The 16,992-nt window shown below is 43.3% G+C and overlaps 1 protein-coding gene across 2 annotated transcripts in view; it reads left to right on the top strand.

Moving 5' to 3' along the window:
* Nucleotides 1-16,702, top strand: part of Ccdc25 (coiled-coil domain containing 25) — a 28,412-nt gene extending 11,710 nt beyond the window's left edge. For both annotated transcript variants that reach the window (XM_040740615.1, XM_040740617.1), the window contains exons 4-9: nucleotides 1,601-1,652; nucleotides 5,110-5,185; nucleotides 7,554-7,657; nucleotides 7,826-8,028; nucleotides 10,987-11,032; nucleotides 15,299-16,702. In XM_040740615.1, coding sequence (XP_040596549.1) covers nucleotides 1,601-1,652; nucleotides 5,110-5,185; nucleotides 7,554-7,657; nucleotides 7,826-8,028; nucleotides 10,987-11,032; nucleotides 15,299-15,328 — 511 coding nt within the window. In that variant the 3' untranslated portion in view covers nucleotides 15,329-16,702. The remainder of the gene's footprint in view (nucleotides 1-1,600; nucleotides 1,653-5,109; nucleotides 5,186-7,553; nucleotides 7,658-7,825; nucleotides 8,029-10,986; nucleotides 11,033-15,298) is intronic.
* The last annotated feature ends 290 nt before the right edge of the window (nucleotides 16,703-16,992 follow it).

Raw genomic sequence — 16,992 nt, 5'->3', positions numbered from 1 at the left:
GCTTCCTTAGACCTTGTTAGGAACAGTACCAACTGAAGTTAACAGTCACAGTGTCAGTCATGTGTGGGAAGGACTGTTACTAATAAAATGTTGTCACAAAACAAGCAGAAGTCAGAATGGCAGGTACTCCTCAGTTGAGGTCAGTTCATAGCGTAGTTGTTCATTATTTAATGCTTACATTCTAGGCCCATCTCTGCATGTTGCAAAGTGAGTCAGCTTCATTTAGCAAATTATATGCATGAAAAATGTCACATCAACTTTTAAAGATTACATTAAATTGATGGATGATAACCCTGTCTTAGGGTTACTATTGCTGTGATAAAATACCATGACCAAAAGCAGCTTGGGCAGGAAAGGGTTATTTCACTCATAGTTCCATAATAACATTCATCATCAAAAGCAGTGAGGACAGGAACGCATATGGTGCAGGAACCTGGAGGTAGAAACTGATGCAGAGGCCATGGAGCAGTGCTGCTTACTGGTTTGCTCTCTATGATGCTCAGCCTGCTTTCTTACAGAACCCAAGACTACTAGCCCAGGGGTAGCCCCACCCACAATGGGCTAGGTAACTCAAGCTCCCACTTTACAAGTGGCTCTGCTGGGACGCCCCCACGTGTCTTCCCCCATCAATCACTAATTAAGAAAATGCCCTACAGGCTTGCATACAGCCCCATCTTATGGAAACATTTTCTCAATTGAGGTTCCCTCTTCTGATGATTCTAGCTTGTGTCAAGGTGGCATAAAACTAGCCAGTACAAATCCTAAAGAAAAGTGAATTTAAGATGCTGTGGAAGACTATCCCACCTTATTACCATCACTTGGGAGGCAGAGGCAGGAGGATCTCTGTGAGTAAAATGCTAGTCCAGTCTGCATAGCAAGTACCAGACCAGCCAGGGCTCCGTAGTGAGACCCTATATAGACCACGTTTTTTTCTGATCTGCCTTTATCCGTGCTGTAGGGCATTCTGAGTGACTTTTGGACAGTGCCAGTGCCATATAGACCATGTTCACCCAGGGATGCATGTTGATGCTATTGTGAGTGGGGATGGGTGTGGGGATTGGAAGAATTCTTAGTCTGACCCATTTAATGATGCAGTCTGCTAAATCTGAACTTGATCGTTGGTTTTGATTGTCTTGCCCTCGTTGGAAACTCAGGGTATCAGAAACCATAGTCTCCTCTTCTCCAGACTCCAGAAGCTCCCAGGTCGGCAACAGTTAAGTTTCACTGACTTCTTCCATCCTTTCTCATTGGAATTCTTTCCCTGTTTTTCTACTTGGCTTGTGCTTTTGTCAGGGGCAGCCAAATCTCAATTCTTCCATGAAGTCTTTGGTCACTAATAGCCCTTTTTATCACTTGAAGCTTCACTCTTCCCAGGATGTTTTCATATTTATTATCTGACTCGTCTTGGCCCGTAGCCACACACAGCTGCATAGCTCCCAAGTTCCTCTTGCCTCTCCAGGTTGCTGGCCAGCCCTTTGGAGATGGTGACTGTTTTATAATAAGTCCCAGGGAATACTTTCTTGGAATCGGATGCTTTTGATGCAAGTGACTGAGGACATGGTTGTCTTGCTCTTGCTAAAAGTTGTTTCCTCCTTTGTAGGTTTCACGTGGACAAACTCTCTTCGGCTCATGTATACCTTCGATTACAAAAGGTAACTGAATGTAAACATGAATTTGTGACTTTTTCTTTGGTGATGAACACCATATTTTTTTGTGTGTGATTAAGTTACTTAAGTTACAAATATGTTCAAAGTCATAAAGATTAGTCTTCCTCCTACCAAGAAGATTGTTACAGAAACTTCTGAATGATTGGTTTCCCAGGTGGAAGCCCTGCCTTGTCCAGTCTGTTCAGTGTATATCGTCTGTCCTCTTTGCTTCCTGTCCCATTTAGTTCAGTTGTTGCTGGCATCATTCTAGTGGCTTCTTTTTCTCAGACTCAGACAGCCCACCTGGCTTGCTGAGGGTACCTGTTCCCAGTGTCTTTGGACAGTCTTAAACCGCATGATGGTAATACAGGAACAAAGATGTCATGTGCCCTGATAACACAGCACCACTACTTTTTTCTAATCTGCCTTTATCCATGTATTTTCAATAATTAAAGTACATGGTATGTGTGCTTGTATGAATTAGCTTTTAAAAAATAGATGCATTTAGGGCTTACAAGATTTGGACTTATAAAAAAGTTACAAAGGGTATATGGCTTTCCTGTTGCCAGCATCTTATATCACATGGTGGATTCTCAAACCACTTACTGCTCTTAACTAAATTCTGGACTTTATTTGAACAGTTTCTTCATTGATGTCCCTTTTCCAGAAACTATTGTAAGGTACCACAGTGTATTCACTTGTCCCCTCTGCCCTGATTTCCATGGCAGTGTTTTTTCCCTTGTTTTTTGTGATCTTGTCAGTACAGTCAGTGATCTTTACAGAATGTCACTTTAGTTATATGATGTGTCTTATTTTTCTCATGATTAGCTAGCGGTCACAGGCTTGAGGGGAAGAAAAGCACAGAGGGGAGGAGCCTTTCACTCATCATGTCAGACAGTGTATGCCTTAACATGACTTATACTGATGCCAGGAGCCTGGACTGCCTGGCCAGGGCTGTGCCTGCCAGCTTCCTCCACCATGGCACTGCCTTTCCAGACTTGGTTACTACAGCCCAAGTTGGGGTCCAACTTCCACTCAGGCAGGGGCAGAGGGAAGTTCTGCTTTTAGGGTAGGGCCCATTTCATTATTTGGAGTTCATGTAGAAGGGGACTTGTTTCTCCTTTGTTTGCATCAGCAAGGAGTTTATTATATGCTTTGGGCCCTTGTGTATATTTGGGTGCTGTGTTCTGTTGCTCATATTATACTCAGCTCTAATGAGTTGAGATCCCTGTTAGCTTGCCCCTGGGCTCCACTGATATGCACCCAACCTCTTGTTTATTTATTTTTAATTTGAATTTTATTCATTAAAAAAATTTGGTTTTGTTTTTATTTTGAAACAACCATATTATGTAGCCCAGACTGGCCTCAAACTCAAAGAAATTTGCCTGTCCCTGCCTCCTAAGTGATAGATTCAAAGGTATGTGCCATCACACTTTGCCAAAAAAGTTTTTTTTTTTTTTTTAACAAAAGTCCTGGCTGGTCAGGAACTTCCTATGTAGAGCAGGCTAGCCTTGAACCTGTGATTCCCCTTTCTGAATGCTGGGATTACAAGCATACATGACTATAATTTATAACATTCAATAGTTTCTTGGACCCGAGCTGCAGTATCTGACAGCGTTCCTTGTTCTCAAGTTGTATGAACGGCATGCATGTGTTGCGTGTTCAAAATGGAGATTGCAGTGAAGTCACTGGGAAGCGATACCAGAAGTGTTTGGTCCATAGCTAGATTTTAGAGCTGCCTTGATGTCCCAGGGTCGCTCTGAGCTCTGTCATTTGCTGGACATGAGAACCTTAGCCTAGTACTGTGAGAGTATATGGTGAGCACTCAACAAATGGTAGCTACTGAATGGTTGTTTTTTGTTTTTTGTTTTTTTGTTTGTTTGTTTGTTTTGGTTTTTCGAGACAGGGTTTCTCTGTGGCTTTGGAGGCTGTCCTGGAACTCGCTCTGTAGACTAGGCTGGCCTCGAACTCACAGAGATCCGCCTGCCTCTGCCTCCCAAGAGCTGGGATTAAAGGCGTGTGCCACCAACGACCGGCTGAATGATTGTTTTTTTAACCATCATGATTGATTTAGTGTAGAGTTGTCACCTCTTACTAGTTTTGCCACTGCCACTCAATTGTAGCTTCGTGTAATGACTGTTATTCTTGATGACAGCACCATTATAGAGGTATAAATGGACTGAGAAATACACAGGATGGGATGCCTTCAAGTTCTTTTTTGGTTGGTTGGTTGGTTGGTTGGTAGATTTTTTTGAGACAGGGTTTCTCTATGACTTTGGAGGTTGTCCTGGAACTAGCTCTTGTAGACCAGGCTGGTCTTAAACTCCAGAGATCCACCTGCCTCTGCCTCCCGAGTGCTGGGATTAAAGGTATGCATCAACACTGCCTGGCTGCCTTCAAGTTCTTGTGTACATAATTTTCAATGTAGCTGGGAATGTAATTTAGTGGTAGAGTACTTGCCTAGCATATAGAAGGAAGGCCCTGGGTTCACTTCTCAGATAACATGCATGCACGCGCGAGCGCGCGCACACACACACACACACACACACACACTCTCTCTCTCTCTCTCTCTCTCTCTCTCTCTCTCTCTCTCTCTCTCTCTCTCTCTCTTACACTTGAAAATTATGATAATGAGATAAAGTTATTCCAGCATTGAGTTCTGTGTAGCATTTGTCCTCTGATGGGTGTTTTTGTAATCCCATCCCTAATAGAACCTGATTCTTAACTAATTTTCCCACTCATGCCTCTGGAATGTCTTTGTACTTTGGAAATTACTTTCTCAGATGTTGAATTGGTAACAGTTTCGGTGGAGAAAATAGCATCTCTGTCCTTTCTCCCTCCTGGTAATAAATAGTGGGGGCCCAACACAAGAACTCACCCTGGACACATGGGGAAGGGCCTAGGTCCTGCCCTGGATGAAATGACAGACTTTAGAGATCCCCACAAGGAGGGCCTCACCCTCACTGGGGAATGATGTGGGGATTGGGTGGGAGGCTGGCGGAGGGACAAGGGAGGAGGGATGGGAGAGGGAGCTGGGACTGACATGTATAACATTCATGTTTCTAATTTAAATAAAAACATATATTGAGAAAAAAAAAGAACTCACCCTGATTGTAGCTGGGGCGTGGGGGTGGGTAGGGGTGTGTAAGATGGTCTGTGAGATGTTTGGGATCCAGAACTCTTAAGGCATTTTTTTCAAAGGAAGGGACCTCAGCCAGGGAGACTTCACATGCTTTCCAGAAAAGAATGAGGATAAAAACTACTGAGAATCACTGCAGTTAATATCTTCACCATGATTTTAAAAACGTGTTAAGTACAGTTTTCTGCGTTAGTGCCTTCTCTTAGTTCAGGCAGCATCCTATGGGGGGCATGGTGAATTTACTTCATCTTTCAGTGTCTGATGTGAGTGCTCCAGTGGCCATCAGGAACTAAAGAGGATCATGTGACTTATTTCATGTTGCAGGGAGAGAAGATAGAAGACATTCCAAAGGAGGTTCTGATGGACTGTGCCCACCTTGTGAAGGCCAATAGCATTCAAGGTCAGTTTTTCCAGAATTGTTTTCTGAGTGAGCATGCACCTTTTCTGTCTGGAATGAAGTCCATTTAGCAGGTCAATAGAAGATAAATTTGAGGAGAGGGCAGTTTTGCTGCTTGTCAGGGAACAAAAAGCTCACTGCCCACTCCTCCAAGTTTCACTCTCCTTTCCGAGTCTTGGCCCTCGTGACTTTTTTCCTTTCCTTGAATAGGAGGTCATTGAGCTCTGTCTAAGACTTTCGGCAACATGGCAGTGTTGATAGCTAAGGAGATGTATCTCATGGCTTTGTGTTCATGTTGGTGTCAACTATCATCATTTGTCATCAGATTTTGTTTTGGTTTTTTTTTAATTTTTTTAAATATAATTTTGTATATGGTGTTTTGCTTGCATGAATGTCTCTGTGCCATGTGAATGTCTAGTGCCCTGGGAACCCAGAAGAAGATGTCAGATTCCCTGAAACTGGGGTTATAGACAATTGTGAGCCACCAGGTGGGTGTTGGAAATTGAACCCAGATTCTCTGGAAGAGCATCCATTGTTCCTAATTATTAGGCTGTCTCTCTAGCTCCTTGTTTGCATATTTTGAACCAGAATCTTGCTATGCAGTCCAAGCTAGTGTGGAACTCACTGTGTAGCTCAGACTGGCCTCAAACTCATAATTTTCCTGTTTCAGCTTCCTGGGTACTGGAAGTAGTATAGGTGTGTGTGTCTATACCAGGCTTAGAGCTAGAGACTTTAAGTCATGCCTTTTCTTTTCCCCTTCTCTTGCATGCTTTATCTTTCCTTTAAGTTGTGAAGGTTTTGAGTTCTTTGACTCTATTGTCTTTGCCCACAGAATCTTACTTAGTTGGTCTGGGTGGTCCTTGGGTGTCGTTATCTTTCAGAAGCTCTTTGGGTGAGCCGGTGTGCAGTGTGGGTTGGGAACAATCGCCCTATGTGTTTTAGGCAGTAGTTAAAATACTGGGCTTGGTGCCTGCTTAATTCTACTAGATAAGATTTAATCTGAACGAAGGGTCTAGAATGATAACTAGGATGGGGATAGCAGTTATGAAGGGGGCTGAGAGGTATTGGTCTAAATGACTGAGCTAATTAATAGGTGAGATTGTAGAGTAGGATGCAGGCCTGGATAGAGAGAGATAACTAGTTGTAGATGAAGTTGGAAGATGATACAGGGCAAATACAGCTGATAACAGTCACTGGGGTTCCATGATTACATGATGAGAGCTTGGCAGCCTTCTTTCATGTAGACTGGTGTCTTCAGTCTCAACTCAGGCAGCCTTAATAACAAACTACGAATATATACAAAGAAGCTTAAAATTTGCCTTTTGGAGTCTCTCTTTTTTTAACTCCATAAATCAACGGGTTGTTATGAGTGAGGACATTCTGTTTTATGAGTAGAATAGACTGTCTTAGATGTTCAGTTACTGAAGTAAACATTGAAACAAGCAAACTGTTTATTCTGTGTTTCAACCTCTTCTGCACAGCTATTTTCTTTTTTCTGTGCCCTGACTCGAAAATGAGTCTTGGTTCAAAGAGCTGGCGACTCCTTATTCTCAGCTCAGTTTCTTTCTTTTAATGTCCTTAGAGTTTACAAATTCTAGAGAAAACAGAGCGGGAAGAATGGTGACACAGGAACTACTCCCCATTCTTCCTCAGCCTTGCACGGTGATTGCTCACATAGCAGAATATGAAGCTGAGCCCCAGGCTCCTCTCTAATCATTGCCCGAGGATGCTGCTGAGGACTGACAAGAGCTGGGAGACTGCAGAGGACATGCACCAGCAGCTCTGCACTTGCCAAGTTCTGTCTTGCGCTACACTAAGGGAACAAGCTTGCTGGTTTCTGCTAAATTGGTCCATTTTAGGTCAGAATCATAGGTTTGTCTAGGTTGGGGGAAAAGGCTCCACTAATAACCAAACAAACCTTCCTAAATGTATTGGTTTCCTCAATGTCAGGTGGGGTCAGAGAGTGATAGGCACCTGTGGCTTGTTAGGTATTGCCAGGCTGGCTTTCTGTATCTTAGTCTATATCTTACTGTGGCTGTATCTTACTGGTTAGCCATTATTACCTCAACGATTGCTTCAAGGGTCTAAGGAAACTCAGTTGGTCCTTTTCTCTTGAAAACTATGTACATGGTAATTTTGAGTTCAATTTTAAGGAGTTCTTAGAAGTCCCTGTTGTTAGTAGTGGACCCTTGCTTTTTCCACTGTAACACTTTGACTTAATGTTTGATTTCCCACTTGCCTTCGGTGCTTTGGAACATCAGAGGTGTGCTCTTCTCAAGCCTTGTCTAGGATGGGTGATGTTTGCTGCGGGTGAGGACTGTGCCGCTCAGTGTCACGTTTCCTGCCTGTTGAAGACAGTCTCTCTTGGCAGGATGCAAGATGAACAACATTAATGTGGTGTACACGCCATGGTCTAATCTGAAGAAGACAGCTGACATGGATGTGGGGCAGATAGGCTTTCACAGGCAGAAGGATGTAAGTGTTCATGGATCACAGGAGGCGGGGCCTGACTCCAAGCTGAGTGTGATGTTCCTAAGGGTGTTAAACTGGGCAACGAAAGCCCTGGAAAGCCAAAGCTTTGCCCCTCTTAAGTGAGAGAAAAATAATTAAGGCTAAGTGATTTTCACCTTACCTCCCTCAAAGGTAAAAATTGTGACTGTGGAGAAGAAAGTGAATGAAATCTTGAACCGATTAGAAAAGACCAAATTGGAGAAGTTTCCCGACCTAGCAGCAGAGAAAGAAGGCCGAGATCGCGAAGAGAGGAATGAGAAAAAAGCTCAGATTCAGGAAATGAAAAGGAGAGAGAAAGAAGAAATGAAGAAGAAACGAGAAATGGATGAACTCAGGTGTGATGGGGCTGTGGCCTTGCTGGTGGTTGACACAGGTTACCCTTGAAGTCCCTGCTCTCAGACTTTCCAGGAAGGCACATAAAAGCTCAGAGTTGAATGAGTTGTTAAGAGGTAGTGTTGTTGATGTGAAAATTGCCTTTTTAGAGATGTATTGGGTGTGAGTGAGTGAGTGAGTGAGTGAGTGAGTGAGTGAGTGAGTGAGTGAGTGAAATTAAAGGTTTGGCTTTACTTCCCCATTGTAAGCCATTGTGAACTTCCTCGGAATCTGGTTTGTTTGTGAGAAGGAAACGGTAAAGGAGTGTGTAGTCTTGAGCAGCTGTGCCATTTGGACAAAGATACAGAGCTGGGTAACTCAGAGCTGCTTCTATAATGTGATGGGGCCTGCTTCGATGTCCTACAGTTTTAAACAGCTGTTAAAATAGTTGGGCTCCTGAACTCAGTGAAGGTAGCCATGAGAATGCTCACTGTACTAGTTTTCTATTGCTTCTATAACAAATTGTCCCAAATTTAACTCCTCGAAGCAGTGTACAAACCTAAGAAATTCTGACTAATCAAGAAGTCGGCAGGGCAGTTCTCTTCTGGAGGCCCTAGAGGAGATTCCAGTTTCTCGAGGTTGCCCACATTCTGTGGCTTGTTGCCCCTTCTTGTGCCTTCTGTACATAATCCCATCATCCCAGGAATCTCCCTGTCACTTAGAACTGTCACCTCTGCAGAGTATGTTCCAGTGCAGTGTGCTTCTAGTGCAGCGCTCTCAACCCTCCTAACGCTGTGACCCTTCAGCACAGTTCCTCATGGTGTGGTGACTCCGACCGTAAAGTTATTTCACTTCATAACTGTAACTTTGCTACTGTTATGAGTCATAATGTAAGTAAGATACCTGATATGTGACCCCCAAAGATGGCTCAACCACGGCTTGAGAACCATCATTCTAGAGCTTTGAATGTGAACATTCTGGGGGAGGGAGAGTTTTGGGAGCATCACTCCCCTGCTACATAGAGTGTGTGTTACTGCACTCGAACAGGCCCCTTGTTCTGTTTTTGTTTGAGTGGGGTGCTGGCTTTTTTGAGATAACTAGTCTCAATCTGGTAACCCTGCATCTGCCTCCTGAGTGCTGGAATTAGAGCTGTGCACCCATACACACACCCAGCTCCCCCTTGCTGTCTTTTCTTTTCATCTGTTTTCCTCCTTTTTTGTGTGTAGTGCTGAGCATTGAACAAGGGCCTCGTGCACACTAGGTGAATGCTCCATCCAGCACAGAGCTCTGTCTCTGAGCCCCCTCTTGTTTCCCTTAGCGGGAAGTTGCCCTCATAACTTATAGCACGGAACTCCTGGGTTTCTGTGGATGCTGTTTGTGATATGTGCACCAGAAAGAGTGTAAGAATGGTGTGGAGTGGCATCAAAATAAAAGCCAGCTATCTGGCTTGGCCCTGGCCCAGCTTGCTCTGCATACACTGGGTTCTCAGGAAGCCTGCTGGGCAAGAGCACAGCTGCTGTGATCATATGTGTTCAGGTGTGAGGCACCCACTTGTGTCCCTACCCAGGTTCTGCTGAAAGGAAGCTTGGCTTCTTTTAGGGCTGAGCCTTCAGTTGGAGGGCTCTGGGAATGTCTTCCTGCTTTGCTCAGCTCTGCTCTCCTCTGCTCTTCTCCCCTCCCCTCCCCCTTCCCCCCTCTCCCTTCCCCCCTTCCTCCCTTTCCTCTTCCCTTCCCCCTCTCCCCTCTCCTCTCTGAAGCAGGTGGTCCATAGACTTGGATACTTGCTATGGCCTGCAAATGTGAGTTGTTAAGAGCAGCTCACTCTGGTAATGATTGTGAGACTCTGGCAAGCAGGATTTACAGCCAATTCTTGTTTTTAGTCAGAGCAGGAAACAATTGAAGAAGATATGCCTGTTTCCTTTACATCTTTAATAATTTTGTTTAGAGACTTGGATGTGTAATGTTAGAAGCACAATAACACTTCATTTGCATCTTTGCTAGGGAGGAATAGCTGACACTTGTAACATTTGCCACCAGCCACACTGTACTTTAAAGTGCTTCCTGCATGTATGGCCTCACATAGCAGCAGATATTTGTTACCTGAATTTGTGAAAGAGCAGAGTGAGTCTGAACAACAAGCAGCTAGCTAAGCTTACAGCAAAGTGTGTCTGTCTGCTTGTTAAATCAACACACCACTACACTCTGCTCTTTACACGCTACTCATTCAGACAGAGTAGCAGAGAGAGGCTGTGATGTACCTGGAAATGCACTTTTGGTTTTGAACTAAACTATATACTGTTAGAAAGGTTTTTGTTGTTGTTGTTGTTGTTTTGTTTTTTATGAGACAGGGTTTCTCTGTAGCTTTGGAGGCTGTCCTGGAACTCACAGAGATCCGCCTGCCTCTGCCTCCCAAGTGTTGGGATTAAAGGCGTGCGCCACCAACGCCCAGCTCTCAGAGTCAAAATCTTACATGAGCAAGTAAGCATGAAAAATGGTGCGTTTAGTGACTTTAAAGATTCAACTTAGTTCTTAGGTCTCGTGCAGTGTTTGTGGGGAAGTGAGTTTTGTAGCAAGAGCAACATGTAGAAGACATCAATACAAAGCCTTGGTCAGAGGATGACCAGTCTCTAAGAGGGGACTGTGTTTGTTTTCGTGGGGGAATGGATTTTGTGTTGCATATGGACCAAAGATCTGGAAATACTTTTAGGCATCTAAAAAGATGTTAGAGGCAATTGGGTTAAAAGGAGGGAGCCCGGAGGAAATATGGCCATCAGAAAGGCACATTTGTGTGCTGCTTTCATCAGAGTGGGTGGTAACCATCCGTGGTTTCAACAACTGACTTCATGAGCCTTCATCCAACATGGTCATCATCTTCGAGATGCTTGTTGATAGGATAACCTCATTTGGGTTTTAGGGTGATAGCCATCCATGAAATGCTTATTGAGAGATATCCTCACTTTGAATATTTTCTTTCTTTCTAGGAGCTACTCGTCACTAATGAAAGTTGAGAACATGTCCTCAAATCAAGTATGTTCACGTTTCTTGCTCTAATATTGTACTTTGAAATACTTCACAGAGAGTCTTTAGTAATTGAACTACTGGCTGATGTAGCATTGCGGGTTGCTTACTATGATGGGCATGGAGTACACTGGGAGTAGATTCTGGCAGGCAGGCATTGCCTTCCTTCCCTGTGGTATTGTGTTTGCTTTTGTGTGGGTCACTTCATGGAAGGAGAGTTTGGTGCCTCCTTGCCTGCTGTGAAGGACAGGCCTATTAGTACTGCGTGGTGTGTCAGTCAGCTTTCTCTTATTCTAACACAATACCTGAGACAACCAGCTTATGAAGAATAAGGCTGTATTCTGACTCAGGATTTTGGAGGTTTGGGGTGGCCAATTGCCCTGCTGCTTTGGGTCCTATAGTAAAACAGGTGGGAAAACATGGGCCAGCAAGCTGTTCTCCTTATGGCAGCTGGGCAGCAAAGAGGGAAAGAGAAAGAAGAGAGTCCCAGCACCCTATGAAGGGCAAGGCTCAGTTACCTGGCTTCTTCACAGCAGGGAGCCCTTCTTAAGTGTCCTGCCTGAGTAAGAACAAGCTCAGCACTCAGCATTTGAGGCTTTGCAGACCCAGACTGTGGCACAGCACTGCAGTCCATTTCCTTTTTCCTTCCCAATTCCAGGCTTTGAAATGTATTTGCATTTAATAATTTCCTCTACTAATGTGGCTCTAGATTTCACAGCATGGTTAAACAGAAGCAGAATTGTCCTTTTCAGTTAAAATTAAATGCACCAAATACAGAGATCATACTAACCCTGATTTTTTTTTTATTCTTGTTAGAACCTGGAGTGTTGACATGTTTTGAGTTTTTGTGTTTTTTCTTTGAGATGGAGTTTTGCTTTGATGCTCAGGCTGTCACAAACCTCCCCCTCCTTAACCCAACCTGGTCTCAGACTCTTATTGCCTCTGCTTCCCAAGTGCTGGGATTACAAGAATGCGCCATTATATTTGGCTCAGACCCTTTTATAACATGGTTTTAAAATGCATGCTTTAGGTCTGCATTCAGATATGTTAGGGGCAAATTACAAATGCTGTTTAAATGAAAATTAAGTTAAAACTTGTCTTTAGTCATATTGGCTTTGTGTGACCCAGTGGCTACTATAGCAGCGTAGATGAAGAAGCTACCATTATTACAGAATATTTTGTTAAGTGTCTCAGTTTCTCTCTTAGGGTTATCTGTTCAAACTCCAATTTGTTACGTGCGTGAATTGGAAACAGTAGGATTTTAGACTTTGTTTATATCCAATACCTGTCCAAGAATGTTTAAGAGCACATTTTTACTCCCACATCTGTGAAGGACTAACTTTTTGAGTCTCCTTTATGAATCACGACCTGTCTTTATAAATTATTTCTGAAAATTTTCCTAATAGCAATGTGTAGTCCAACAGGACTGAGTTTGAAGTCAAGAGATTTAAACTGTTGCTAGGGTGAGACTATTGCATTTTTAGTCTTTCGAGGGGGAATGTTTCTCAGTTCAGAGACATTACCTCATGAGGTCTTTGTAACCTGTAAACAAGGGTGTGCCGTGAAGACCGCGCTAGACTCTGTCATAGCATAGGTAGTCGTAGCTGGTCCTTACTGAGCCCTGAGTTTGCTTAGCCCTCTGCATGTTATTCTTGGCTTTCTTAAAACTCAGAACAGTGTAACCTTAGCAGAAGTCTGTGATAGATTACAAGTCCAATTCAGTTAAAACTAATGCCCCTGCCTCTGCTCTTCTGACTAGTACTTATTCTAGCCTGTGTTTCAACCTTGTACATATCGTTCTTGTCACGGTGGATCTTAAAAGCTTGCATATTCTGGAGTTGGGAAAAAACACACACACACACACACACACACACACACACACACACACGGTAGATCTTAAAAGCTTACATATTCTGGAGTTGGAAACACACACACACATCATCATCATCATAAACAACAACAATTCTTGATATCTTTGAGGCATTGCCCTAAGAATGCTAAAATCTAAAATCTGTAGATGCTCAAAACCCTTATGAAATGGAAAAATATTTTATATTTTATCTCCCCATGTGCTTTATTATGTCTGTTGTTATTTATACTAAATGCAATGTAGATGCAAACAGTTGTCACAATGCATTGTTTAGAAAATAATGACCAAAAAAGGCCTATGCCCATGTTTGTAGCATTCCTGAGCACTTTCTGTCTGCATTTGATTGGATCTGCAAGCATAGACTCCCGCAGATGCGGAGGACCAGTGGTGTACATGTATGCAGATATAGTCACTAAGAGCCCCAAGACTACAGTGTTCAACTAGAGGCAAATGCTCACTCGTCCTCCTTCCCTTATACTCAGTTACTTACTACTGTGGGTGAGGTGCTCAAATGGGAAGGCTTCAGTGTCCTTGTAACATTTTCTGTTCTGTTACCATCTTATCTTTAATTTGTAATGTGATCCCTTGGTCTTTATTCAAAGGCTGATGCTTATGTGAGCTAGAGCTGTGCAAGCTCATCAGGAAGAATGCTGGTCTCTGTCTGAGCTATATTTGCATCTGAACTTTTAGTCTTCTATTTAGCATAAACTCTTTTATCTGTAATTTTTAGTCCTTTTTGGTTGGGCTTGGAGGCATAAATTGTTAATGTTACATTCCTCTTGAATATCAGTTTATCACTGGGTGACAAGAGGTGTATCTTTTAAGCTGAATAACATAGGAACTGAGAAATATGAAAGGTAATAGTTGACCAAGCAATGTCCTGCACTGGGACCATCCCTGTGGTCCCAGAACACCTGTCCTCAGGCAGCAGAAACTATGAATACATAGCCCTGGTAGGGACTGTGCACTTTCCTTGTTACCTGCCAGGTGGTCTTGCTGAGTTGTTTGTGCTCACTGGCTGGACAGACAGGCTGACATTCAAAGATGTACGCTGACTGTTCCCCACATCTCTGATGCTGCTCCTGAAGGTCCCCGGACAGAGCACAAACAGACCAGCCAAGTGTCTTGTGCCTCTGGCTCCTGTGCTAATAAAAAAGAAGCACAAGGCTCTGCAGTTAAGAGACTTTGCTGCTTCCAGCGGGTCTGGGTTCTGTTCCTGGCACCTATGAGGCGGCTCACAACCTCTTAAAACTCCAGTTCCAGGGGATCCAGTGCCCTCTTCTGACTTCCCAAGGGTTTCTGCAAGTGTGTGGTACACGAACACACACTCTACATTTCTTTTTTTTTTTTTTTCAATAAGGGGGGAAGAAGAACAGCACAGAAAGATGCTGACCAAAACCAGAAGAAAACAGATTTTATAAAAATCACTTTCTACCCTCACCTAGTATTTTCCTACCATTTCCAGCAAGGGTCCTTAAAAAAAAAAAAAGCCTAAGTTGTTCCCCTGTCTCTTACAGTATTGATGTTAAGCAATAAGAGATAGAAGTTGAAGCTAGTACAGTGGCCAGTGCTGACGCCAGCCATTATGCCAGAATAGAACCCTGCCAGTGCTTGCTGAAGAAAGGGAGCCGGAGCTGCTCCTGTGTGGCCTGCAGGACTTACCAACCATGCAGTGAGAGTGGCCCTTTACCCATGCACTGTCATTTGTAAGAGACCAAACCAGCTAGCTTGATTACTAGCTTTTGTTTGACTTAAGGACTTTACCTACTAAAAAGGAGGAAAAATAGTCAGCTATCATTGAAATCAGAAATCTATGAAAACCACAAGGTTCAAAATACTGGGGTTTAGGGCACAAATTTTTTGCATATGGCAGGGTTATTGGCATAAGGAATCAAGATACTGTTCCTGTAGTGTACTTGTTGAGGATTGGTCCTTTTCTAAAATTGTGTGTGTTTAAGGTACCTGGCATGACATGAACTGTGTTCAGAGAGTTAAGCCACTCCAGGGAAAGAGGTTCTATAGCCCTCATCTCATTAACTCACTTTTTAAAATTGAGAATTCATGCTAAATAAGTAACTATTTGCTACCCTTCTGCAAAGTCGTGTTTACTTGTAGTCATTCACTCGTAGTCACTCTCATCACATCTTCTGCAAGTTGGGGTGGGGCTTTCCATTGTAACTTGGAAGTTGTGATAACTGACACTTTGGAGGCTGTGGCTACTCTCTGGGTCATTCCAAGAGCTGATGACAATGGGGCAGTGGTGAGTTTGATCCTTTTCCTGATAACTTCCTGAACCCTAAGATGAGAAATCAGAAGAGGGGTGGTGGGTTAGCATGATAATAAATGTAAACTACAGACTGGCTGTCCTCAAGGCCCTCATATTTTCACTTTTTTGTCCACTGCAGGATGGTTACGATTCTGATGAGTTCATGTGAGCTGAGCAAAGGACCCTGGGAAGACATGAATGTTCAGGCTATTACAGATCTTTTGATTTCACCTATGTTCTGAATTACAGAAACCAACCAACCAAAACTCTACGTTCATTCTACGTAGACATCATTCATTTTGGAGCTTTTTTTTAAAAGTCATTCTTTTTACCCATGAAAAGAACAGATGTGTAATATAGTTGAACCTGAAGACAACTTATAACTCTAGGAAAAGAAAAATATTTTTGACAGAACATTTGTCAGTACCTCATAAAGGCTGGCTGCCTTTCTTCTTGAGATAGGTATTTCAGCAGACCTACTCTGGAAGGTGCTTCTGTGGCTGTGGTCTATCCTGGAAACAGACATCACGAAATGCTTTTCTTTTTTCTAAAATATCTCTGCTTCTGTTAAGACTGTCAGTGAGTTACTAGGCCAGCACCCCTGATGACAATTTCCTGGTTAGGAGAAGGGTATGTGAGTTTTGAAGACAGTGGTAGTACTTAAGGCTTTGATTTCAGTATCAACACGTTCTCTCTTGTTGGTACCAGAGTAGCCGGCCCATTTCTTACCATACTCCAAGGATCTGAAGGCCCCCATCTTAGCATCACAGTTACGCAGTTGATCTTAACCAAGTTTAGGAACTTGTTACCTGAACCACAAGTGACCTAAGCCACAGATATGACAACTAGGCTCTGAAGTCATTTCTCTGTGTGGAGGGAGACACGAAGGGGTGCTCTTCTGGTAGTGTGAGTGACAGTTGGCCTCATTTTTGTCTTGACTATATCATGAAACAAAAGTCCACAGTGGATTGTGAGTTTTAGAAAGAATCAAGCATTTTCCTAGTCAGCAAATCATCTATTTCCTTACTTTGAAATATTTATTTTGAATTGTGACCCCAGAGTTGTAGGCTCAATGACTTCACATGGAGCACTGGTAGTGGCCTGAGCCACCTGCTCTCGGTAGATACATTTTTAGTACAGTGTTTAAGGGAACCCTGAAGAGACGCAGCAAACAGTGAGAGAGGAGAAAGCAAAGCCTGTGGGGAAGTGGCATGCCGATCTGTATTTTAGCATACCACACAGTGCCCACAGCGGTGGGTGCTAAGCCAGCAGAAATGATTTCTTCAGCAAATGTACCAGCTGTCATCACTGAAGTATGGGCAAAACCAGAAGGCTGGTGACCCTTAGAACTCCAAGATGAGTATGAGCTGACCTGGAAAATTCCCTGAACATTAACTCATTAGCCACATTGGAGAGGATATGGAAGTCCGCACCAGAGGGGGTATGTGTGTTTGTGTGTGTGTGTGTGTGTGTGTGAGACATTTAGACTGGAGTTCTGTGATGTAAAAAAATTATAATAAAGTATCATTTTTATCAGAAAGGATATGGATTCTTATAACTTGTTTTCTATAAAGAGCAGTTCCCACCTCCAAGCTTGTTTGAGGCTAATTGTGCTGTAATACAGAAACTCAGTTATCATAGGTTCCTTCTGTGGTGAACTCAAGGTCTTGTGCATTTGTGGTAGGTACTGGAGCACAGCCCCCACCCCCTCGGGTTCTGTTGTGGGGCCTGCAAGTGTGACCTACTTTTCCCAGAACTGAGCATGAACCCGTGGCAGGGCTGCCCAGTCCTGCAGCCCTCCTGCCAAATCCCTGTAGGCATTCCTTTAATACC

This window comes from Mesocricetus auratus, unplaced genomic scaffold, assembly GCF_017639785.1.
Source record: "Mesocricetus auratus isolate SY011 unplaced genomic scaffold, BCM_Maur_2.0 Super-Scaffold_100707, whole genome shotgun sequence".
NCBI lineage: Eukaryota > Metazoa > Chordata > Mammalia > Rodentia > Cricetidae > Mesocricetus > Mesocricetus auratus.
The sequence above is the reverse complement of the archived record's forward strand: the minus strand, read 5'-3'. Positions and strand labels throughout refer to the sequence as shown.